General features: G+C 46.3%; 1 protein-coding gene and 1 long non-coding RNA gene across 8 annotated transcripts in view; one reads left to right on the top strand and one right to left on the bottom strand.

The window, feature by feature from the left end:
* PHACTR1 (phosphatase and actin regulator 1) overlaps positions 1-26,050 on the bottom strand; it is a 502,764-nt gene that overhangs the window by 69,732 nt on the left and 406,982 nt on the right. For 5 of the 7 annotated variants that reach the window (XM_079147312.1, XM_079147317.1, XM_079147315.1 and 2 more), the window contains 2 exons: positions 20,052-20,219; positions 17,983-18,189 (listed from right to left, as the gene is read on the bottom strand). In XM_079147312.1, the coding sequence (XP_079003438.1) occupies positions 17,983-18,189; positions 20,052-20,219 (375 nt within the window). The remainder of the gene's footprint in view (positions 1-17,982; positions 18,190-20,051; positions 20,220-26,050) is intronic. The other 2 variants (XM_079147314.1, XM_079147313.1) reach the window with 1 other exon arrangement.
* On the top strand, positions 12,529-17,594 carry LOC306665639. Its single transcript, XR_013765098.1, has 2 exons — positions 12,529-15,156; positions 15,657-17,594. It is a non-coding gene; the product is annotated as an uncharacterized lncRNA (long non-coding RNA).

The following is a 26,050-nucleotide window of genomic DNA, read 5'->3' as shown; positions in this document are numbered from 1 at the left end:
AACTGAAGCTGTTCAGATGGCATCCACCAGCTTGTTCCTTCCCCAAGTGCAGTGGCTGCTCATAAGCACACCAGGAAGGGGGTTCGGGATGTCTTTCTGCTCATGGAAGCCCATGGACTGTCCCGGAAACTTGCTCTAGGACCTGCCATGATGTCTATAGAGGTCCCATTATTAAATCACATCTTTTCAGCCAATGCCTTCCAAAAGGCGAGGGTCAGAAGCCAGCATGAGGCTCAAGTCCGCTAACAGTGTGTCCCTCCACGAGGGACTTTAACATTGCCAACCTTAATTCCCTCATCTGCCACCTGGAGATGACCATCCCACTGCAGGTGGTGGCAGAGCGTGGGCAGACACCTGGCGACTGGGTGGCAGGCTCACTCACTGCCATCCATGGTGGGCTGTTCAAAGCAAGCAGGCTCCCTGAGGGCACCCTGGGGTGTACGCCTCCTGCATTCCTTACGCGCTGGACTGAAGGTAACGTCATGCAATATTTTGTGCATGAAACGAAACTTGTGCTTGTTGGAATATGAGAAGTGTCACTGTGCCAGGTGGCACTCAAAATTCTTTGGTTTTTGAAGCAGAACCCAAAGGTTGGTTCCGTGACAAGTGCCACCAAAGCTCCCCAGAGATGTGCCACATTTCAGGGGGCTTGGGAGTCAGAGCAGCCCCCAGGGCATTCTGGGGGAGACCCTGCAGTCCTCTGTACCCCACATTCCTGGAGATCACCCAGCACTGGAGCCCGAGTGGCTGAGCCCTGTGGGCTGCAGGTTTCTGTGGGGAAAGCATGGCCTGGAGGGGCGTGGACGGGGGGAGCAGGGCGCCTGGACGTCACGCCTTGTGTTCCACTTGTGGAACATAACAAGGTTTGCCTCTTGATCTCTGAGGCCTTAGACTTCTCCACTCGCCCGTCTGTCTTGGGTGTGGCCTCTAACTCCACAGTCCTGCCAAATGACATTCCTAGAGCATAAATCTGACCACATTCACAGACTAAAGCTGCCCGGCACCTTCTATGGCTGTGTGCTATTTGGGTCATCTCTTTAGGCTCACACTGTATCAAGTTACTTTGGTTCCCCCAGTTGAAAATAATCCTTTCTGGAAAGTCTTGAGAAGACTGTCCCTGTGAACTGGACTCCCACAGATTCAGTGTTCACCCTTAAGGAAGTCCACCGGGTGGGCTTTGTGCTCAGCCATGTTCTCCAGGAGAGCTGCTGCAGTGCTCCCTGGCCACCTCCCGGATCCTGCTCCCCCATCCACTGAGAAACTGGAGGTGAGAGTTCAAGAGCCCTATCCTCCGCCAGGGATCCAGCCCCAAGCAAGCACCACGCTCCTGGTCACTGAGTGCCCTGAACTGCTTGATGTTTCCTGAGCCTCCAGGTCTTCGAATGTCACTTTCCTCTGGTTTGGTGTGGAAAAGCTTCTCTATTCTGTCTTCTTGGTCTACTCCCACTCTTTCTTTCAGATCCAGTTCACAATCAAGCACCCCTGAAAACCTTCCTTGGCTTTCATGTCATTATCCACTCTGTACTGGGGATGTGCACTATGTCAGGGTTAATAATAATGGCAGTAATGATGGTGACAGTCACTGTTACAGCCAAGACCTAGGCAGATGGAGTCCCTTATCCAAAATGCTTGGGACCAGAGTTCAGATCTTTCTGCATTTTGGAGCATTTGCCTACACATATGAGGTATCTTGGGGACCCAAGTATGAACACGAATCTCATTTATGTTTCATTATACTCATACCTTGAAGGTGATTTTACGTAATATTTTTAATAACTTTGTACACCAAAGAGTGCACACTTTGAACCACCAGAAACTTGTAGAGGCTTAGAGTGCTGAACTTTGGAGCATCTGTAATTCTGGATTCTCAGATTAGGGATGTTTAACCTGTACCCTGTTTACTCTGGGCCAGATTCTGTCCCAAGTGCTTTTCATGCATCAAACAATTTAATCCTCCCAACCAGCCTGAGAGGTAGACGCCTTTACTATCCAACTTTTCCAGACAGGAAACAGATTCTGAGGACACTACACTGCACTTCCTGTTTGCATAACTGCCTCCTCACCTGTGCCACTGTGGCTGTGACTTATCACAGGACCCTCACCATCGTGTTCAGCGCCCGACTTACATGGCAAGAGGCACAAACCATGTTTGCAGATGGAGCTGAAACTATGATCTGCTGCTGGATGAGGCCACACCTTCCCCATAACAGACACTCCAGAAGGGAGGTGCGGGCATGAAGTGGACCACAGTCTTAGGATCATGCAGCTTTGAGTGGATGGATACCAACTGGCTGATCCTATGGCTAAGATACAAAAACAAAAAAGCTAACAGTTCCAGAGGGCCTGATGAGATTGGTCCCCTAACACCAGATGCACACCAGCATGACCACAAGGCTCCAGCATGCTCGTCCCCAAAGGCCCATCCTGATCACTGTGATCCTACTGGAACTACACAAGGTAACCTCGTGCAGGGACATGACAGGTGCTGCTGGTTCTAAAGCCCTGAGACACAGGAAGTGCACATCTCTGCCAATTCCTGTTGCTCACAGGTCCACTCCTGTGGCTCCTGGGACCTTGAGCACAAGCACAGCAAGTGCCATATTTTTGGAAGTGTTAGGGTGATCCTCCAGAGGCCTTTGCCTACCATCCTTCATTTGGTCAGGAAAACGTACAGCCAGGAGGGCAGAGTGGAATTTGCTACCCAGTAGGGACACAGGGCTCTGACTCTTGACAAGTGACAGTTTCTTGTACATGCTCCAATCCACCATGGTATTTCTTATCACTATCTCCACAGCAAAACTTGCTTGGCTTCACTATCAGAAAATTGGACACACAGGCCCTAGGAATTCTATCAAAGAAGGGCAAGAAGAAGCCACCAGCTGGACCCAGTTAGTGGAGATGGGCACTCTTACTGGTCTAGAGTGGGCTGGGCTGTGTGGAAGCCCCCCCATTTCCTCCCTGCATCTCCTTTCTGGTTGTTTTGTTACAGATTAAATAAGGGCAGAGGATGAAAGTGAATCACTTAAAATTACTTTTCTTTATGGCTTAGTGGATTTGGTAAAAAGGGAAGAAATGAAGAAAAAGACTAAAACCAGGTGAAACTGTGCTTTCTGCAAATTCTCTGTGGTCTCTATCTTTCCCCAACACCACACAGCTGAGGAGTACCTGTGTCACTCAGATTTCAGTAAACAGGGCAATGCCTATTTTTATATTTCCATAATATCTTCATGCCAAATCATTCTCCATAACTGATCTGGAGGCAAGATCTGGAACCAGCTGCACACAATCTGTCATTCCAAATTTCTGTCCACTCCTTTATCATGCTATCCCTCCTGTCTATTCATTTTGTGTTCTCTGCCCTCTGGACCACTATGCCAGCCTGGGGTGGCATCTTTTCTTGTGTGGATACAGGTCCTAGCCCTCTAGTCCATCCCCACCCAGACATCTCCTTAAGCACCTGCTGGCCATGCTTGGGGTCCAAGTCCAAGTGCGACAAGCCTCAGGGTCTGTGGTTGTCTCTTGCTCTGCCCCATTTCTCAGCCAGCCCAGTCCCCACACTGACTCATCCCTTCTTCACGTGCTTGCTGAACCTACTCCTACTTCCCAAACACTGTCCCTGTTCCTGCCTGAGGATCAAAACTGCCAGTGCCCTCTGAGGCCCAACTGGAGACCTTTCCTCCCAGAACCCTGGCCACCCTCATGGTCAGTAGCCCCATGGAGATCTTCTCTATTTTGTGCTGGTCACTGTCAGCCCCACTTGAGTCAGGCCTGTCCTCCTAACTGGCTCCATGGCTTCTCCTAAGTGTTGAATGACACTGGGGCAGGGCAGTGCCACCTGGCGGGTAGCATGTCAGAATTGCACTGAGGCTGCCCCTCCTCCCCGGGGGTTCTATGGGAGGGCCAAGCATTGCTTTTTAATGGGACAGGTTGCAAACCACTCTTGTCCCTCTCTCTGAAGAAAAGGGCACTAATTCTTAGAGCAGAGTGCTTAGACCATGTGATGGTTAATTTGAATTGTCAACTTGACCGGGTTAAGAGCTGCCAGGGATTAAGAGGCTTCTGGGTGTGTCCATGAGGGCGTGTCTAGGAATGATTGGCACATGGGATAGAGAACTGAAGTGGAGCCCCTCCCTAAGAGTGGGCAAGCGCCATCCAATAGGATGGTGGCTTGGATGGAATAAAAGCTGGAAGAAAAAGGTAGCAGCAGCAGATGCCAGAACGTTCTCTTTGAACAGGTTCTTGATTGCTGCTGCAATTGCCTAAGGAAATCAGACTCTGCTCCTTCACTCTTCCAAAGTGGACTCTACCAGTGATTCCCCAGGGAGTTTTCAGAAGCCTTTGGTCTCAGACTGGGGACGCACCATTGATCCCTCTTGTTCTGAGGGTCAGTGTCTTGGACTGCACAGCTGCTGGTTCCTCTGGTTCTTCCACCTGCAGACGGCCATTGTGGACTATCCAGCTTCGGTCATGTAAGCCAATCTAATAGGTTTCTTTTTTATGATCATACTTCCTGCTGATTCTATTCCTCTAAAGAGCCCTGACTAATACAGACCATGTGGGACAGTCACCATGATGGCCAACTGAACCAGAATCTCTGGGCCAGGCATTTGGATTTAAAATGTTTCCCGGGGGCTTGTCAAGTATAAGGAGCTGAAAGCCACTGAGGGTTACTGTACTGCTTGCAGCAGGATGCTGCCCAAGGCAGGGACATGCCAGCACGTGATGGCCAGGTCAGTATCAGTTCCATCCAGCATCGGGACCAATGTCCACCCTGAGAACATTGGCATGGTGTCCAAGTTCTATTCCTATGCCCTCCGTGTAGAACTGTCAAAGACCAGCCTGCCCCAAAGCCAGTTTACTAAAAGTTAATTTGTATCAAATAAATTCACCTAATAGTTACTTCCTTAAAAATTTAGAATGTGTAATTAAAAGGTATTTTTTAAACCGATTTGTCTACTGGCAGTTCTAATTGAATTTTATATTTATAAAAATCATTTATCATGGAGTATTTTGTGAGTTATGTCATGTCTTGTGGGCAGAGTTCTCAATTTTACTTACTTTAAAATGCATTAAGGACATTTTAGTTACGTTTACCTAAAAAGCCTTTTATTTTTTATTTATTTATTTTTTGCAGTAGTGGGGACTGAACCCAGGGGTGCTCTACCACTGAGCTATATCTCTAGCTCTTTTATTTCTTATTTTGAGACAGGGGCTTACTAAGTTGCCAAGTGGCCTTGAGTTTGTGATCCTCCCGAGACTCCCAAGTAGCTGGGATTACAGGCGGGTACCACAGTGCCAGGGGGCCTTTGTTCAAAGTGCTGTCTCAAGTAGTAACTACTTAATCAGATGCTTAGATGTTCCTACAGAATCTATGCAATGCATTATTCTTGTTCCCTTTTTGCTATGTGTCATTTGTGCAATTATTAGATGAAGAAGCATGTACCCAATTCTTTTGTTCAGTAAGGTGCTGATATTCTCCTGCTCTGGATGACAGAGTGAGATGCGTGGCTCACGCAGAGCTGCAGGACTCCCTCCTTTTCTTTCAAGATGCCAACTTCTAGCTGAGTGTTGTGGTGCACACCTGGAATCCTAGGGGCTTGGGAGGCTGAGGCAGGAGGATCGCGAATTCAAAGCCAGCCTCAGCAAAAGTGAGGCACTGAGCAACTCAGCGAGACCTTGTCTCTAAATAAAACACAAAATAGGGCTGGGCACGTGGCTCAGTGGTCAAGTACTCTTGAGTTCAATCCTGGCCCCTTTGCCCCCCCCCCGCAAAAAAAAAAAAAAAAAAAGCCAACTTCTCAAAATTATGCTTCACCAGGCTCCTTAGTGGGAGGGATTCAGAGTTGGTGGGTCCACTGTGGACCCCAGGGGTGGTTTGGAAACAGCTCTGAACTTGGTAGAGATGACACTCTGAGAAGGTGCCATGAATTATAGGGCCAAGAAGGACAAAATCACTGCCAAGGTTTATCAGACTAGAAGTACAAGACGAACTATAAAATCACAGGCTCTTTCAGCTTGATTCACTTTACTAGGTTGCGTAGTCTCTTTGATGTTCAGCTTTTCAATCTGTAAAATGGGTTCAACTGATATTTCACAGGGCTCTTAAGAAAATGAGATAAAGTACATAAAGAGGGTAGTCTGTGTCGGGCACTCAGTGACTCAATACATGCTAGCTACAATTCTTGTTGCTGTCACTGTGATCCTTACTGAATATTTCCTTCAGGAAGCCCACCCTCCCCCAGGTTGGCTTAGGACCCTCACAGGTCCCAAACCTCCTTCTGTCCCAGTCTTTCCTATGGAGTCAATTCAAAACAGGTCATTTTTCTTGACTTGTTGCTGATTTTGCTTGTCAGGTTAAATCACACTTTCTTAAGAAAGCAGGTGTCAAAACCCAGCGGTGACAGGTGAGTGGGGCAAGCAGTTGAGCTCACAGGCGTCTTCTCAGTTCTCAGTATTTGCAACAAGACCCGACAGGAAGAGGACTGGGGGGTCCACATTTCAGTTTCTCTGACGCACACTGCACTCACCGCTGGTCCTGAGAGCCAGTGGGACAGAGCATGGAACCCGGAATCAGAAAACCCAGATTCCTTGCTGTGAACTAGCTGGGAAAGGGAGCTAACCTTTTTAGAATTCAGTCTCTTTACCTGTAAAAATTCAGGGATGAAAATACTTCCTTTACCCTGGAGAGCACCTTGCTGAACAAAATGCTTTGTATCTACACGGTACGGCCATTTCCCCATCGTGGGAGGACACTGGGCCTCTTACATGGATAGTGCCGATGGTGTTGGGGACTGCGACTTCCTGCAGCCTGATCGATGGGGATGTGGGATATTCATAAAGCTCTCTCAGTCGATGGAGTGAAGCAGCCAAAAAAGAACATTTGCACGGATCAAGGAAAATAAACCCAAACTGTGAAGGTCACAGATCCATAAAACCCAAGATGTCCTTATTTCTAAACACGACATATTTCTAAACATGGCTTATGACTTCAGATAAGGACACGAAAGCCCAGAATTACTTCTACAATCAGGTCTCATGCCAGGGGACCGCGGGCTATGAATGAGAAGGGCGTGAGATAAGTGAATACAAGTTGAACCCTGCCAATCTGAAATTCGGAAATGCCCCCACATCTGAAACTTCTGTGCGCTCACATGATGCCTTGAGTGGACAATCCCTCACCCGGCCTCATGCGACAGGTTGCAGTGAAAAGGCAGGTGCCGTAAAAATACTGTATAAATAAAATTACTATCAGGAGTCGGAGAAGGTGGTGCACACCTGTAGTCCTGGTGACTTGGAAAGCTGAGGCAGGAGGATCACAAGTTTGAGGCCAGCCTCAGCAACTTAGTGAAACCCTGTCTCAAAATAAAATAGAAAGTGCAGAGTGAAAAGTGAGAAGTGCTCAGAATAACCACTCTGGACACGGGAACTCACTCAGGAGATTTTATTAGGCAGATGAACAGTGTCTGCCGAGAGAGAGAGAGAGAGAGAGAGAGAGAGAGAGAGAGAGAGAGAGAGAGATCGGGCCAATTGCTGAGTAATTAAAATTTGCGGGCTAGGGATTAGGGCCAATGGCCGGCCAGCCCAGGCTGATGAGCAGACCAATGGCTGGCTAGGATCACAGACTGACAGCTGCTGGTGCTGTCATCCCCCATTTCTCCTCCCTCAGGCGTGTCCTGGGCCCGACTGCCCAGGAGGAAGTCCTGTGAGGTCCTATGGTGTGCTGGTCATTGAATTTTGTGTATAGACTTGGGTCCCCTGTCCAAGATATCTTATTGTATATATGCAAATAATACAAAATCTAAAAAAAAATTCCAGCATCTGAAAGACTTCTACTTCCAAGAATTTTATGCCTCTGGCCTCTCTTCTCACCACCACAAGTGAACTTTTAAATTGGCGCCTGCTGTAGGATCCCTTTATAACTGCTAATGTATCACCAATACCTGTCAATGATAGTAGCGCTTAGTGCCTAATGGACAAAGGTGTTGCAAGAATTTCTCAGTCATTTGCCACCCGATTTCAGTGTTTTAGACGCTTTGATCTCCTCTCACATTGGTACAGGCATTCTACCTGAAAGCAGAGGGCAATCGGAAACGTACTTAGAACTTTGAAATCAGAGTGCAGCATCGCTGAATGAGATCCCTCCTGGTCTGCACAAGGGAGCTCAGAGGAGCTATGGCCATCCCTTCAGCACACAGGACACCCAAAGGACTATTAAGTGGCGTGCCATTTTGCTTCCATCAGAGGCAAAATGTGTTGGCTGGCATGGAGGGTCGGTGCAGAAGGAAATGAGGGTACAGAAAGGGAGCTCACGTCCAATGCTTCAGACCTGCCTTTCTCCCCCAGGCCAGGCTGGCATGTCGCAGCTATAACAGAACCTGGCATTTGTGAAAACCATGTCCTGAGACCCTTTGAGATCCTAAAATCAAGGGTCACGGCAGTGTACACCACCAGCATCTGCAGGTGACTTTGTTTTGAGTCACTTGCCCAGGTCAATATTTTTGCTTTTCAATGAACTTTTCTCAAGGCCAGCTGGGAGGAAGTCAGTGGGCAGGGAGAACCGGGCTTCATCAAGGAAGAGGAGCTGGGTAGTAGATGAGGGTCTCTCACCAGCAGAGCCACGTGGGCATGTCACCCTCACAGGACATGTGATTCAGTTAGGGTCTTTTTAGTACCGTTACATGTTATTCACAGTCAGGGAACTACACTCTGAGATGCACCACTGGGACAAGCACCTATAATCAAGGTCCTGTTGATAAGCCCAGTACTTATTTTGTTAGACTTTACACGTCACCTATGTAAAAAGAAAAATAATATATTGTGTATTTTTGTAGCAATGGACTAGTGCTATCCCCACCAGGCGGAGCAGGACAGGAGATTGCCACACAACTGGTCACTGAGCTGTGACATCTGAGCCTTCGGTAGGACAGACATCCACAAGCTGAGAGGTCCAGGGACGGCCAGCTGAAAGGAGGCCAGATCCCGCAGTGCCCACAACAGGGCAAGCCCAGGTTGGCTGCTGTCTGTGAGTCAGCCAAGAGCTGAGAGGGAAGCCAACCAAAACCATAGTTGGGAGGGTGAGCGTTGAGATGTTCATGTTCCTCCGGAACACTGGCGTGAGGGATGGGGCCGTGGAGTTCAAAGATCTAGGTTTAGATCAGGGGCAAGAAAACACTGTAGACGGCACTGGAGGATGGCTGGGAGGGAGAAGGTTCATGGCCAAGGGATGAACTGGTTCAAGCTCAATCCACAGAAGGGTTTTAAAGAAAAGCAAGATGGACGCAGCTCATCCCTCACCTCGAATCTCTCCGATGCAGGGTGTTTATTTGTCATTGGAGGTCAAACCCTGCATGGATAGTGACCGCGGTGGCTGCCCAGGCCACCTGAAGTGGTGTCTGGAAGGCACGCCCACTTCCCTGGAAATTCCTGGGGCACTCCCTGGGACCCGGGGCTGGACTGAGAGTTCGTCACATTCTAACTGATAACCTTATAACTTATTCCCACGAAGGTTGTCATGTTTCCTCTGAACACTACAGAATGCGGAGGAGTCTGATTTCATTTAAGGCAGGATTCCGAACTGGAGAACATCTTGCTTACTTTCCCTAAAGAAGCAACAATAGGTGTTGGCAAGGACGTGGGGAAAAAGGTACACTCCTACATTGCTGGTGGGGTTGCAAATGGGTGCAGCCACTCTGGAAAGCAGCGTGGAGATTCCTTAGAAAACTTAGAATGGAACCACCATTTGACCCAGCTATCCCACTCCTAGGTTTATACACAAAGGACTTTCAATCAACTTACTACAGTGACATAGCCATATCAATGTTTATAGCAGCTCAATTCATAATAGCTAGATTGTGGAACCAACCTAGATACCCTTCAGTAGATGAATGGATAAAAAAACTGTGGTATATATACATGATGGAATATTATTCAGCCATAAAGGAGAATAAAATTATGGCATTTGCAGGTAAATGGACAGAGATAAACCAATCCCAAAAAACCAAAGGCCAAATGATTTCTCTGATAAGTGGATGATGATACATAAGGGGGGTGGGAGGGAGGCAAGAATGGAGGAAGGATGGATTGTATAGAGGAAAATGAGGGGTGTGGAGGGAGTGGGGGAAGGAAAAATAACAGAATGAGGCAAACATCATTACCTATGTACATGTATGATTATGCAAATGGTGCGACTCTACTTCGGGTACAACCAGAGAAACAATAGTTGTACTCCATTTGTGTACAACGAATCAAAAAATAAATAAACTTCTACCGTCTATTAAAAATAAAAAAGAGAAGCAGCAAATACCCTGCTTTGAACTCTTGGGCAAACTCCCAACTCAGCCAGAAGGGCCTTCAGCTGCAGGGGCCTCTCTCTTCCTAAGGCCTCCTACGCTCTGCTGGGCCGCGTCGACTAAGAACTCAGCAAGAAACAAGGCACCCTGAATCCCTGTCCCATGAAACTTCCCTGGACATTTTTAAACGTCAAAGAGAAATAAACAATGGCAATGGGTGGACACCCTTTGTGACTTCAGGTTGATGATGAATATCCCTCTGGTTACAGTTCTCTCTCCAGCTACAAACCCACCCAAGAGTACCAATGTCCACCTTGTTCCCAGGAAGATCAAGGAGAGGTGCTGAAATCTGGCAGTTGTTGCTCAAAGTCCACACAAGAGGCCCACTTTCTCCTACCAAGCTAAAACCCCCACCCACCACACACCCAAGGCCCCCACAGCTGCCCTTCAACCCCCTTCCACCCCCAATGTCATTACCACGCTACGAGAATCCCACATCCCTGCCACCAAAGACTGTTTGTTATTTCTGGAGGATGACATGCCTCGTACTTAGATACCTCTGTCTCTTCTGCTTCTTGTTTAAGAACTGCTTCTTTCTCAACACCGACCTGTCAAAATTTTACCATCTTTAAGGTTTGTCTTAAATACATCCCCATTGTGACGCTCTTTTTGATTCCTCCAAAAGGGTTTGACCTCTTACTATTTGAATTTCTTCAGGGGCCCTTCTCACCCTCCATACAATGAACATTTTCTGTAGCTAATTACTGCCTGCAGCTGCCTTAGCAACGTGGGCACATTGGTTCTATCAGGGCTTAGCAAAACACCTGCACAGAGCAGGCCCTCCAAATGTAACTGCTGAGTCAATTAAATCTCCAGCCAAACAGCGCTACCAAAAAAAAAAAAATTCTGCATTTTGCTCAATCTTTGCTCTGGTTGTAGAATTCAGAGCAGAAAGCACCCTTTTAAAATGTTTTAATCAATAAATAGTCCCTACAGGAAAAAAAAAAGTTTGCATTTTGAGAAAAGAAAACCAAGATTGGAAAAACTGCTATAAAAAGTCAGTTCCTTCCATTCGCACTTTAAATTTTCTGTATATTCTGAGTTTTGACATGTTAGAAACACTTCTGGCTGGGCCGACCCTTAGAGACAGCAGGGCTCAGCCCCCAGCATGCCTTTAACATCCTAGGAGAGCCAGACCCCTCCTCTACCATGGCCAGGCACCAGGCCACTCGAGACCGCCCCATGGTGCAAAGCTGGTTGAAATGCTTCAAAGTAGCGAATCCTACAAGGTTTGCCCTGCCTTGCTTTCCTGCAGAAACCCCAGGAGGGGCTCTGGCCCAGCTTCCCTTGGCTCCTCCTTTCTGTTCCCGACTGCCCCAAGGCATCCCTGCACGGCGTGCCGTGGGTGCTGCTGTCTGCGGGACCTGCAGAGATAATGAACTGGCTTTCTCCTCTCTCTTCTAAGTGTCCACACAGCTGCACTCAACTGAGCATCATCTAAAGAGCCAGAACACCTTGGAAAACCCCAATCACCAAGGGAGCGTTGACCTTGAACCTCTCTCTGCGGCTTCCAGGTTACAATTCTCTGTTCCCAGTTACAGGAACAAGTGAAGTCCAAGTTCACGGCACTCTAATCTGGTTTTCTTGCCCTGTCAGAGAAGAACACCAGGAAGGAAGGCAGGGACAGAGGCAGCAGTACATGGCTGTGCGGGGCTGAAGAGGTGGCGGGCAGGTGGGATGTTGAGGAGAAACTTGAAGAGAATCAGAGACCAACAGAGAGACAAAACGAAATTACACATCGGAATGCAACTGTGGGACCTGACAATGCCCACCAAACCAGAGGGACAGCCTACCCAGGAATGTTGGTCTTGGCGTGACGGGTACTGGTTTCTATTCTCATTAGACACTGGTGAGCTCGAGGGCTGACAATCTCACGTGGCACAGATGCCATTTGTCAGGCAAAATGAGAGCTGTGAAAACTTTAGCAATGCTGAAATCTGCAATTGCCTAAGATCTGAGAATATACAGTCACCCCTTGGTATCCTGGAATCCCCAAATCAGTGGATGCACAAGTCCCTTACATAAAATGGCTAATGACAGCTCAGACCCTTCGCAATCTTTCTGAATACTTCAATCACCTCTAGACCTAATACGGTGTAAATGCTAGATGACTATAGTAGTGGTTATACCATATTTAAAAAAAAAATATATATTTTTTTTATTGTACTTTATAAAAATTTTTTTCCCTAAATATTTTTGACTGCAGTTGGTTGGATCTGAAAAATGCGAAACCCACAGATACTGAGGGCAGACTATAGAAAGTCACCTGTGTTCCAGGTGCAAGCAAGCCCTGGGCAGGTTTGTGTTATCAGAAGGACTAGCTTTGGGGATCGATGGCAATCCCCTTTCTTTACTGAACTGTCTCTGGCTGTGGCCAAATACTGTCCAGGCGATTCACTCTGTTCCTGACTCTTAAGGGAGGTCTCCTTCTGGTCTATTCTTTGAAATACAATCGAACTGAACTCAGGTCCTCCTCATGATAACCAAGTGCTTCATTCATCCCTTATTTCTAAAAGACTAGATAATATTTGTGAATTGTGGACTGAACTGTGTCCCCACCTCGCCCCAGATTCATGTGTGGAAGCCTTAACCCCAAAGTGACAATATTTGGAGTAAGTAACTAATTAAGCAAGGTCTTAAGGATGGGGCCCTAACTTGATAGAATTAGTGTCTTTATAAGAAGAGACACCAGAGATCTCTCTCTCTCTTCTTCCTGCCCTGTGAGGAAAAAACAAGAAAGCAGCAGTCTATAAACCAGGCAGAGAGTCCTGTTGGAAGTGAAATTCACCAGGCCTTGATCTTGGACTTCCAGCCTCTGGGACAGCAAGAAAATAAACTTCTGTTGTATAATCCACCCAGTCTGTGTTACTTTTTAGGGTAGCTAAAGGAGACTAATATAAGTTATTAAAATAAAGAAGCAGATTTTCTCATTTCTTAATTAGATTAAAACATACAAAGCTGAAAAAGCAAAGAAGGTTGATAATTTAAAAAAATTTTTGGAATAAGCATCTTGGTATAAACTAATGGTTATAAATGAGAATCTGGAATTGAACAGAATGGATTAGGGATCCATCTCTGTGTAATCATGGTTAAGTCATTTAACTTCTCCTAATTTGCTTTCATCTTTGGTGTAAGGAGGTAAGGATGAGGTTCTACCTCACAGGACTGAATGGTGCATAGAAAGTTCTTAAATTTTTAGCTGCCATTACTAACACAATTGTGAATGTCAAGCTATTACATAAGATTTTTGTTGGTTTGTTTTTGGTACCAGGTATTGAACCCAGGGTACTTAACATCCCAGCCCTTTTTTATATTTTATTTTGAGACAGGGTCTTGCTGAGTTACTTAGGGCCTCCCTAAGTTGCTGAGACTGGCTTTGAACTTGTGATCCTCCTGCCTCAGCCTCTCGAGCCCCTGGGATAATGGGCCCCTGTGCCTGGCCTACATTCATTATTCTTGGCAAGGGATTGAACCCAGGGCCTCGTGCATAGTAGGAAAGCACTCTACCACTGAGCTACATCTTCAGCCCTTTAAAAAAATTATTTTGAAACCGTCTCCCTAATTTGCTCAGACTGGAATTGAACTTGTGATCCTCTGCTTCAGCCTTCTGAGTAGCTGGGGTTATAGGTGTGTACCACCGTCCCTGGTGGGATTCTTCTCCATTTGACTGTAGTTATGGGTATCTTCTGTAGAAGGCGTAGGTTGTTCTTGCATTGTTTAACCTTGGGCTTCTGGGGTCAGGATGCCTGGAGAGGTGACGGATGAACACTTAGGCAGGAGACAGGGGTCTCCGCCTTTTCTTTTGGGGTCATCTATCATGCCAATAAGAATTGTTTTGAGATTCATTCACCTCAGATCAAATTCACAATACAACTGGCTTTGCTGCAGAATATCCTTCTGGAAAGGTAGGAATTTGATACCCCAAAACTCCTGACCCTGTATTACGTGTCACTGTGCAACTGGTGATGGAGAAGATGAGAGGGGAGAGGATGACAAGAGAAGATGGTCTGAGAGAGCCTCTCTCGGCCTGGCTGAAGAGCAGAGAAAAATGGCAAGACAAATATTCGGCAAGCCCATTGTGTCTTCCTGGGAGAGTGGAAGCAAATGCCAAGGTAGGGATAATTCCAATGCCATTCCTTGATCGTGAACTTGGGAGCAGTTCGGGCCCAGGCTCCTATTTCCTCCAGCATCCATCCAGATCACTGACCACTGTCACCCTCTCTTAATCACCTCTGGTGTCTTTCAATCATCCTGTGTTTCCTTTCAAGTATGTCAACAGAACAAGACACCGAGGACATGCGAACACTCACAGGTCTCCATTTACGGCTCCGGAATTCCTAGTTTATTAATTGCTTCTGACATGGCCCAGATGTCTCCAGAGAAATTAGTAACAACAGGGCTAATGGAGCTGCCTCATGGTGATGCAGATTCACTATGATGGATTGCTCACTTATAAAAATTAAACAAGTTGAATGAGTTTAGACCCAAAAGGATAGTAATATACTCCCAGATCATAGATCTCTCTATTGGTCTTGTTTTTTTATCATATTTAAGAGACTACCAGGTACACAGCAAAGATACAGTGTATTTTTGTGCATGTGATAAAAGCTATATGGAGTTGATATTCAGAGAGAATAGTCCAGTCCACTCCCTTGGGACAGGTCAAGGGAAGCCAGAGAGACTGGGCTAATTTAGATCTTTTCCATCTCTCATAAACACAGAGTCCCGTGGATACCAGTCACTCCAGCTCCAGTCTCAAGGCTGAAGCTCCACACATTAGAGAACTAGGTAAGTCAGAGGGTGCTGCGTGTTACGGGATTCTGTAACCCTTTTGAAATGTCTCCCCCACGGCCCACGCCCTTCCTGCTGCCCTCAGAGGCCTGTCAGCGCACACTGCAGTGACTGGAGGCAGCGGCCTCCCTGGCTCAAGTCATGCCACTACATCCTACCAGCAGTCCTGGAGCACACAGCCCAGAGCTGGCCTCTGTCACTTCTCTAACAGGTCTTCACCTTCTCCTCTTTCTGCTCCTTCTACACAGTGACCCAGCAAAGGATAGCTTCTGTCCTATCAGCTGGTATCATATGTGGCCACAGGCTTTCCCACTGCCCAGGGGATGAGATGGAAATCTTCACAGGCCCTTACCTAGTGACTCTCAGTACACCCCATGTACCCCACATAAGGCGACTCTTCAATGACCCCAAACACTGTCACCTCTGAGCCTTTGCCCAGGGTCTTCTTTCCTGGAATATTTTCTCTCATTCTCTTTCAATGTCTTTCATGGTTCAAAAATGAACAGCCTTCTCCAGTAGCCCCTTTGTGAGGCTGACCTCAATCACAGGTGCTACTCTAAACGGAGGTACTGGAGCTCTTGCTGTGTCTAGGTAATTCAGCTGTTCCTTGGTACCTGTGGGGCACTGCTTCCAGTACCCCCATGGATACCAAACCCACAGATGTTCAAGTCCCTTATATAAAATGACACAAAATGATGCAGCATTTGGAGAGAACCCACACATATTCTCCCACGCACTTTAAATCATCTCTCCATGACTTATAACACCTAATGCAATGTATTCTGTGAAGAGTTACATTGTGTTACTTAGGGAATAATGATAAGGAAAAAAAGCCGGTACTCATTCCAGAACAGAAATGATTTTTTTCCCAAACGTTTTTGATCTGTGGTTGGTTGAATCACGGATGCAGAAGCCAGGCCCGTGGAGGCTCACGGTACATGTCTTCATTAACCTGTCATGGAGCTGAATTCACTTTGATACCCAGTGTAGGATTCTACCTGCGGGAAGGATGCTGGATCAAAATGTGCTACCTGTCATGTATGGGTTTGTTTGTTTTGTGATTAATCTTTCTTAAGAGAAATCTGGTATCAGAGGTTTAAAAGACATATAAGCTCTGACGTGGCAATTCTAATCCTAGAGATAAATTAGGGAAGACCTGGACATGCTGATAAAGATACATGGAGATGTTCACTGTTAGGTTTTCTACAATAGAGAAGGCAGAGAAGCTGGAAGGGGCCAATCAAGTAAATCTAGACCTATGCCAAACACCTAATACAATCATGTTGTGGAATATTTACTAACCTGAGAATCAGCTCACAATGTACCATTGAGCACAAAAAGCAGGTAGTAAGATAACATGTAGGCAAAATTCAATTTTTATTCTATAGACAGATGGGGAGTGGGCATCTCTCAGATGGAGACCTTTGGGGCTATTTCCCCTTTATGATATTCTGTGAAATTAAATTTCTGGGCACTGAACTAGAGGGCCACTAATGTGTCGAACAGTTCCTTTATCTGCCCTTTTTTTTTTTTTTCCACGCGGTGCTGGGGATTTAAACCCAGGGCCTTGTGCTTGCGAGGCAAGCACTCTACCAACTGAGCTATATCCTCAGCCCAAACGGTTCCTTTAGAGGGACATTTGCTCTTTCAAGTCACAAACACAACTGGGATGGACTATGTATTAGCAGAACAGTCTGGAGCAATTCTGTGCTGGACTCTGATAAGACCTGTCTGTCACCAGGTGAGAGACACCTGGCTAGGGCAGGAACAACATCTGTCACCCCAGGAGGTGTGAAACTCAGGGGCTCATCATGCTGCTACTGAAGAATACCTGTCAGCTTGAAGAAGGGCTTATTTTTTCTTGGACATCAGTTTTCTATTACAAGAAAAGTTCATATAGAATAAACCTACCACCAACCTCACTGCATACTACAGAATGCTGGAGAGATCAATTAGAAATTCTTTGTAAAAATGCCAAACACATGATGTAAAGGCAGTTGACTGGAAGTAGCTAGGATTACGATCAAGCTTCTCTGAAATCTTTGAATATCTGATTATACCATAACATCTGGTCACAAGGTGTTAGCTGACTCAGGTGTCAATGCGCAGTGAAATGCAGTTTCACTGGGTACCCAGCTTAATAACCATGGGTTATTCATTAACCCTTCAGGAATGGAAAACCCAGAATCATATCAGGACAATATTGCTAGCTTATTCTTCCTCTGAAAGCAATTCTCACATACTTTACAGATTATTGACTCTGGTTTCCTTTCTTCCTTTTAAAAGATAACAGTACTGAAATGAAATTTTTGATTTTTAATTGTGTGCACTGCTGGGGATCAAACCTGGGGCCGTGCCCTGTTAGGCAAGTGCCGTACCACTGAGCTACTCCCCCAATCCTGGAAATGAATTTAAATAGAAGAACTATTTAGATCAATAAGTTAAAGATGCAAAGTTTAATGCAAAGTTAAAGCCTGACAAACTCATTATGAAGGAAACCAGGCACTATTCTTTATCTCTGCAAACATTTGATGCTGAATCTATTTGCCCAGGTAAATCATCTTGAATTAGTCACATCGATGCAATGCACATATTTACAGATACACATGACTGAAGGCTCTTGGCAGATGGCTGGCAGGTGCATATCAAATGCTTTTTGACACAGACACAAATCCTGGTCATGGCTGCATGTACCAAGACACACAGAGAAACACCCAAACATCCCACAAGACAGCCACCCCAGAGATGGGCATCCAGGCCTCGGATCAAAACAGCAAGAGAACCAAGTTATCCCTTAAAGGGAAGGAGGGGCTGGGTGTCCCCAGGGGGTGTCTCCACTCACCTGTTAAGTGGTTGGCAATCCGGGTAGTGGGTTTGGGAGGCAGGGCCGGGGGCTGCTTGAGAAGGGACAGCTGCTTCACTGGGGTCTCCTCATGGTCTCCAGAGAAAGCAGCAGGTTTTTTGGGGGGCAGTAGCAGGACTGGTTTGGCTGTAGGATCTTGGGACAGGAGGACTCCAGACTCACTGGCAGAGGGACTCTCTTCAGACACTGAGGGGACAACCACATGATACACAGGAGACATTACACAAACGCAGTGCGGGGGACAGGGGTGGCGGGGGTCAGCCAGGAACACAGGACAGGGACGCGGGCTGCCTAGCAAGATAGCAGAACACCAATTGCCTTGGGTTGTCACACGCACGTGGAAGGCTAAAGCGAGGACACTGGGAATCTGATAAGGTGGTAGAGTGGTGGAGGGATGCAGAGGAAGTGAGGAAGGAGCGGCAGGGGGAGAGAGGAGGAGGGAGGACATGTGCTCATCAAGAACGTCACCATTTCAAACTCAGCATTTATCCCGGTCTGTGGATGCTCTGTGGTGTGACACCCTAACAGGACGGTAAGCGCAGCAGATCAGGGATAAAGAACCCTGCCCAACACATGCAGAACCAAAGGCTGGCCCCACGCAGGGCCCACGTGCCCTCTGGCCAGCCCGTTCCTATGAATGGATGGGCCCAAGATGCTCAAGGACACATCTTCTTCTCCCCTTTCTTCTCTCCTCTTGTCGCCAGAACTCCTGTGGACTTGTTTCAATTTCCGCCATTTCTCTTTCCTCTGCATTGGACCCGACTCTTTCTTTCTCCATGGGGACCCTGGGACGGGCTCTAATTGGGAGCTGTCATGGAGGGTGAGGGGTAGAACATACCTTCCTACCAAGTTGGCAGCCTGGGAGTTGACAGAGTGAAATTCTACAACTTTCCTGGGATGTCAGACTTCACTAAAACAATCAGATCCACCTGATTGCCACATCACAAGGAAACTGGGATTAAAAAATGATCATAATTCACTGCTCTCTTGGAACACTCCCGGGAGGGGAAAATAAACTCAATTGCATATCCTCTTGCCTTCTATCACTGACCCCATGAGAAAGCTTATAAATGACTCCTCCCCTATCCTCTCCTGCTTTTCTTCCTTTCTCTGAGACCAGTGTTCTGCATAGCAGAAACACTTTGCAAACAATCCCCACAAGCTCTAAATTCTCCCTATCTCAAGGGACATTCTTATTACCAGTGATGAGCATGCTGATGTGGCCAGGACTTGCCAGGTCCCACAGCAAAGCTTGGGAATTAACTCTGTGAAACCCCATCTCTCCCATCCTTCCATCCATGGATACAGAATCTGCATCTGGTAAGCAGGAAAGGATGTGGCCTTTCTGCCCATATCCAGATATTCCAAGAGGTTCCTTTGCCTAGATGGGTCTCCTGACAACACGTACCAGTATCTGTTGGGAGACCCTGGCTTGGGGCTGATCAGGATCACTATGCAAACCCCCTGAGAGATGAGAATTGGTCACTTGGCTGACTGTGGACCAACAAGGGAGGCAGTGGTCAGAGGGCATCAAAATCCACCTATCAGCAGGCTCAGACTTAACCATGAAACTGCATCCATTTCATTAACAATTAAATTAATTGTATCTAATAAATTGATCCAACTGTTAATTGGTACACTGGGACTAGAGATTCAGGGGTGTGGCCAGGCCTTGTGAACAGGCAAATTAGATAAGCACTAATTTACATAGAAATGTGGGATTCTTTACCTTCATCTTAACAGAGATGAGTGTCAGAAAACGAGACAATGGCATTTTAAATTGTCAATATTACAGAAACCAGACACATCGCCTTTAAAATGATTACAGTTATAAAAATGTTTTTTAAAACTGGAGAACAATGTGTAGAGACCTCCTCCACATGTTCTTATGTTTGGTATGTAGGAAGAACTCACATGAGGACAGTTTGATCTAATTACCCAGATCTTTATGCTTAGGGGGCCCAGAATAGAACCCGAGGTCCAGCCAGGGCACAGGCCCCCTGCAGTGACCTCTGGGGTCCTGCCCTGTGACTCTGCGGGTGCATTACCTGGTCCATCCATGATGTCTGAAGCTTGGAGCACCTCATACGAGCAGGGGTCCCTCGGCATGGGGACTGGCTCCATTTCGGACAGGGCGGGCAAGGACAGCTGGCTGGAGCTGAGGGACTGCCCGTTTTCCAGGGAGTCTTCTTCATTGGATATGGAGAGCTCCCCATCTGCCAGAGAAAAGATCGCAGAGTTAGACATCCCTTCCAGGGAAGGCCTCACCGACCAAGTCCCCATGTGTGTGAACCATTTTTACCAAGGTCAGTGTTGAAAGTCGACATCCACTCTTTGGCTTTTAAAACTTTCGTTTTATCTTTAGAGACAGGCTGTCTAACCATCAGGACAACACGGTCCAACAATCCTCAGCAACTTTTCTGGTTCTTCTCCATTTTTCTCATAACCAATATGATGTTCTATGTTTTTTTTTTTTTTTTTAATTGAAGTGAATTAAAATTGTTTCCTTTCTTTAGTGTGTATGTTTGTGTGTGTTTGCACGTGGTGCTGGGGATTCAACCCAGTTCTCACACATGCTAGGCAAATGCTCTACCACTGAGCTACATCCCCAGCCCTTCTAATTTTTAAAAAGCTGGAAGAACTCATCAGTCCTCAGAGACTGGAAAACCAGGATTGAGGAAGAAGGGCTTCATGCCACTCAACAAGGGCACAGTACGTGTACTGCAAGGCCCCAGGGAAAATCTCATCTACCTCCTGTTCACCTCTGCCGTGGGATCTCCAGGTGGATAAACATTTAGGGAAGCGCTGAGCTGACCAGGCAGGCTGCAGCAGCCCAAGATGCTGGAAGCGCCAGGGTTCTCCCATGCTGACCACCAATCACAACAACTTGGTCTTGTTTACAACACAGCATCCTGTGGGATGGCAGGTTAACACCACTGCAGAGGATCAAGGCTCCACGTGATGGCCATTTGTCAGATCAGAATTCCCCCAGTGTGATTCACATTAGCCTGGGGGAGTCTTAGATAACGAGACATTAAAGTACAATTAATTTTTAAAGAGGACTAAAAGCTACTCAGTGAATACACACAGATGCAAGACAAAGTCATTCTGCTCAGCAGAGGGGGACCAGGCAAGTAATCACCTGATCTAACACCAGAAGAAAGACAACTCAGAAATGGAAGCAAGGAGACTCCAGAGTTACACCTTTGCTTAATACTACAATACTACGTTCCTCCCAGAGTTCTGATTTTACACATCAGTGATATATGGTGGCACAGGACCCCATTAGAACCGGCCAAAGGAATATATGTCCAGCAGGGTGGTCTGCAAACTGACAGGCTTTAGACAGCTTAGGACTTCAGGACACTTGGTGCTGGACCTGAATCTTCTCTAAACATGAATAAAATAATAACAAATACTCATAAAATCAATCTGAAGCAGACAATAGAAAGCCCTGGCACTTGAAGACTGGGTTGTTTTCCTTTCTTTTTATTCAGCCTCTTATTATTATTAATTATTATTATTATTGCTTAATTTTTTTATTTATTAAAAAATTTTTTAGACATGTATATAGGATAATTATGTCTATCTCATTCTACTATCCTTCCCAGCCCCACTCCCTTACCGCTCTCTGCATAATCCAAAGTTCCTTCATTCTTCCCTATCCACCCCCACTATGGATCAGCATCCGCTTCTCAGAGGAAACATTCAGCCTTTTTTTTGCGGGGATTGAGCCTCTTAATTCAATGTCCCAGATGAGAGTAGATGCTACTGCCACTGGGATTAACAATACCGTTACTGGTAATCGGTAAGAACACAGGAGGGGTGCAGAGGCCAAGGTCCCTGCCATGGAAATCACCCAGCCAAAACGGGAGTCTTCAGATGGCAAGGGTGGGCGGTGATAACGCAGCATCACGGGATGGCCCCCCGTTCTCTGAACATGGATTTACTAGGCATGTGCAAGCTGAGGTTCTGGGAAGCAGCTCTGCTTCAAATTCCCAGTTGGTGGAACAATGACATAGCTGCCATTCCATTCAATGCATCTCTGGGAGACCACAGTGATTCTTGATGTTCCAAATATATTCAAAGTCCTGGACAGGATGGCCTGAGGGGGAGGGGTCTCAGTGCTAGTGCCGGGTTCTGCTTCCTGGGGGCAAGGACTCGGTCGGATGATCAGCATCCCTCTTAACAGTTCAATGACCACAGCAACAACATTGGGAAGAGAGACGCAACTGGAGCTGGTTTCCTGGGACCGGCCTGTGACTCTGGCTTTCCTGAAGGCGGCTGGTTTAGGGTGAGAAGCTTTGCTGATACTGAGAGGTGACGCTGCCCACTCCTCTCAGGATGTGGCCACTCTCAAAATATTAGGTCCCTTATGGATTCTAAGGACCTTTTTCAGGTCACAAAGGCCCAAATGGCTTTGGAGAACAATGACTCTGGAAATTCCACGGTTGTAACTGCTAAATGCACATTTCCATTGAAAAGATTAAAATGGGAGAAAAAGGAAATTGGATACCAATCACATCACCCTACCTAACAGAAAGAGTTTCTTTTTTCTGTATGTATTTTTTATGTTGTAAATCCTATCATGTATCAAATTTGTGGTGTTTTATTTCTTCCTATTATAAGCATACTTTGCACGATCATCATCTTAATGATCATACTGGATGAACATCAGGACGTTGACTTAGTTATCCCCCATGTAACCAGTCACAAAGGGATTTCCAGGGCTTTATGTGACTTTGAAAGAAGGCCTGGAGGACCATCTCCCTATACAGAATCTTTTTCTGAAATTAGAATTATCCCCTTTTAGGATAAATTCCAACAAATCGATTTTCATATTTTTATATTTGTACAAATATTTTTTTTTCTTTGTGGTCCTGGGGATTAGACCCAGGGCATTGCACACTGCTAGGCAAGTGCTCTACTACTAAGCCACATCCTCAGCCCTATGTGTACAAATATTCTAACATACAGTGATACTGTAAAAGGATCTTGTAAAATCAATTTTCTAACAGATTTTCCAACCGATAGTTAGCAACAATGTAGATACCACACATGTATCTCGGCTTTTGGCAATTTCTTCAACATTGACATTAATAACTATGGCTTATCTAATTATCTATCTACCTATCTCTAATCCATCCATCCATCCACCTACATGTCCTTCTATCTACATAGACATAATACATACACATATGTACAATAAAAAAATGAAAATTATTTAATAGGCACAACAAATTCATTACTAATCTACTTTGTGACCAAGACGGGTAGTGATAAAAGTGAGACCATTTGAACTGGTTGCCTATCACAGGTCAATGCTACCACTTTCAAGATTAAATTGTTTTTTCATGATCTTTTCAAACATAGACACAAAAGTAGAAACAATGATGTAATGGACTCCATGTGTCCATCATCAATCTAAGGAATTAGCTGGGGATACCTAATCCTTGGTAATCCCAAGCATGATTAACTGGAAAACTAGGTTCTCCAAGTCTTTTTACTATTTTTAAGTACTGTTTGTATCTCTACCAGCATTTGGAAATTTGTTTTATCAGAAAAACTTCCTCCTGTCCTATCCCCATCCCCAGGGAGAGTGTAACCCTCCTGATTAAGATGAGTTGATGGGTTATTTATCCCTCTATCCAGCCACTCATTACATCTCATTTTATCACAGATAAGACAGCTCACTGAGCACTGGAAATTATTTTGATGTTTTATATTGCCTATAAAAATTATGTTTATCGGTCAAAATGGCGCACGATGACCTAAAATCTTGTTTCCTACTAAAATTAGTACAGTGCAAACAGAAGGCAGGTGGAAGGTAGGAGAAGTAGCCAGATGGGTTGAGGCACTAGTTCTCAAACTCTGGCAAGCACCAAGTGTCCAGAGGGCTGCTGGAGCCCAGTTTGCTGGATCTCACCCCGGTGTCTCTGACCCAGTAGGTCCAGGCTGGGACCAAAGAATTTATTTTTACCAAGGGCTGGGGAGAGATGTTGCTGCTGCATTTACTGGTCAGGGTTCTAAACTCTGAGACTCACTGGGTTAAGAACTGAGGAGTCGGGAGGCAGGAGAGCCTGGGATGGCAATGGTGCCTCGTCATGAGGAGGTTCAGGGCAGGAGGTGACCGCGTGGCTAACACGGAGCAGAGAGGGCTGGTTTAAGCCTTGGAAAGGAGAAGAGAGGAGGACGGTACGTCATCTAACCACGAACCACAGATACACAGTTGTCACAAAGGACAAGCAGGCTGGAGAAGGCAGTCAGGTGAAGTGGAAAAGAAGTGTCCAGAGGCAGACGTGTCTAACAAGATAGAATCAGGCCACAGAAGTGGCCGAAGACTGCACGCAGAAGCCAGCGCAGGTGAATGCTGGGAATTTCAAATGACCAGTGAGGCCTGGGAAGCAACGGCTCTCAGGTGAGACGGAGGAGCCAAGGACCAGCCTTTCTCTTCCCCTGGGAGGCAAGGTGTTGGTAGAGTCAGGCGGACACCCAGAGAGGAGAGGGAGGGGGAGGCGAGAGTGGATGAATTCGTGCAGGTGATGCGCACCCGTGGACAGCCTGTGTGACAACACGCGTGTAACCTGAACCCACCGCCCCGCGAAGGCCTCGACCTCGGGAGGACGGCCAGGCTGCCTCTTCGCCAGCCACGGGAAAACCAGGGCCCCACGGGCTGCTTCCAGAGCCCTGGCCTTGACCCCACCCACCACCCCACCCTGCCTCTCCTCCCGGAAGTGCAGGCACAGGGCAGACTACAGACATGCCTTGGGCGAGAAGCGGGGGGCGGGTGTCCCCCAGCAGTGCAGACCTGCAGACCTGAGCCGAGGCAGCTGGAGAGCTGGGAAGGCCGGGGAGGAGCTCAGTCCCGAGAAGCAGAGAGGAGGTGAAGGCAGGCAGATGTGTGCTCAGAGCATGGGGGGCCACACAGGGGCAGGTCCTCGTCCTGCACCGGCTGGCTCAAGGCCCTAAAAGGAAAATCTATGCTCAAGTTTTGATTCAGAGGCTTGGCTCAGAAGACACGTTTTAAAAGCATGTCTTATTTTCTTTAGTGATTGCGGCTACCTCTCCTGCTACCTCGCCCCTGGGCCTGTGCTGCTGTATTTGTTTTTTAAAAAATATTTCTTCTTGCTTTGTTGTCATTTGTTTTGCTTTGGGGCTGACTAGGCTTTGGATGTTGAATGGCCCCCAAAGGCCCACATACTCAAGGCTTCGTCCCCAGGGTGGCACTACTGACGGGAAGGTGCTGTGGACTTTAGAAGATTGGGGCCTAGAGGGAGGTCCCGAGGTCTTTGGGAGTGTGTCCCCACAGGGGACTCTTCCTTTTTCTTTGCTTCATGGCTCAGGATTCTTTGCTTTGCCACATGCTCCTGCCATTGCCACCATGCTCACCCAAAGCAATGGGTCTACCCATCTTGGGCTGGAACTGCCAAAATCATGAGGCAAAACAAACCTTTTTTCTTTACAAGTTGATTATCCCATGTATTTTGTTATAGTAATAGGAAATTGATTAACACAGTTATACCCCCTAGTTTAGAGTGATTAACTTCAACTTGATTATGAGAGATTCAACTTCCTTAAAGCTAACAGTTAACTGAAGTTGTTATTTATAGATGAAAGTCACCCAGAGAATGGGTATTCTTTCAGGTTCTCCTGGACACATAACAACAACTTCAGATTTCAAGATGGACCTTTCATTTTAAGAAGATGCATGGTTTATGACCCTTTGGGTCATAAGATTAAAAAAAGGTCAATCCATTTTCTGAAAAGCAAAAGTACCTTTAAAAAACTTAAGCTTGCTGCTGAATCTGATTTTCTAGACTATGAATTATGGTTTGTGTAAAAATAATTAATGGAATAAGAAATCCTTAATAAATAACAGCTGCATGTGAGTATAAAGAATTACTTTATTCACATATATGGAATCATTACTGTGGTACATTTCACATGGCTCAAAAATCCAAAAACAAAATTTCAAAACTAGAATAAAATACAGGAAAGAGAGAAGAGTAGAAATAATTACATATTTTTTTCTTCAGGTTGCACAGAG

This window comes from Sciurus vulgaris (genome assembly GCF_902686455.1).
Source record: "Sciurus vulgaris genome assembly, chromosome: 7".
Taxonomy (NCBI): Eukaryota; Metazoa; Chordata; class Mammalia; order Rodentia; family Sciuridae; genus Sciurus; species Sciurus vulgaris.
The sequence above is the reverse complement of the archived record's forward strand: the minus strand, read 5'-3'. Positions and strand labels throughout refer to the sequence as shown.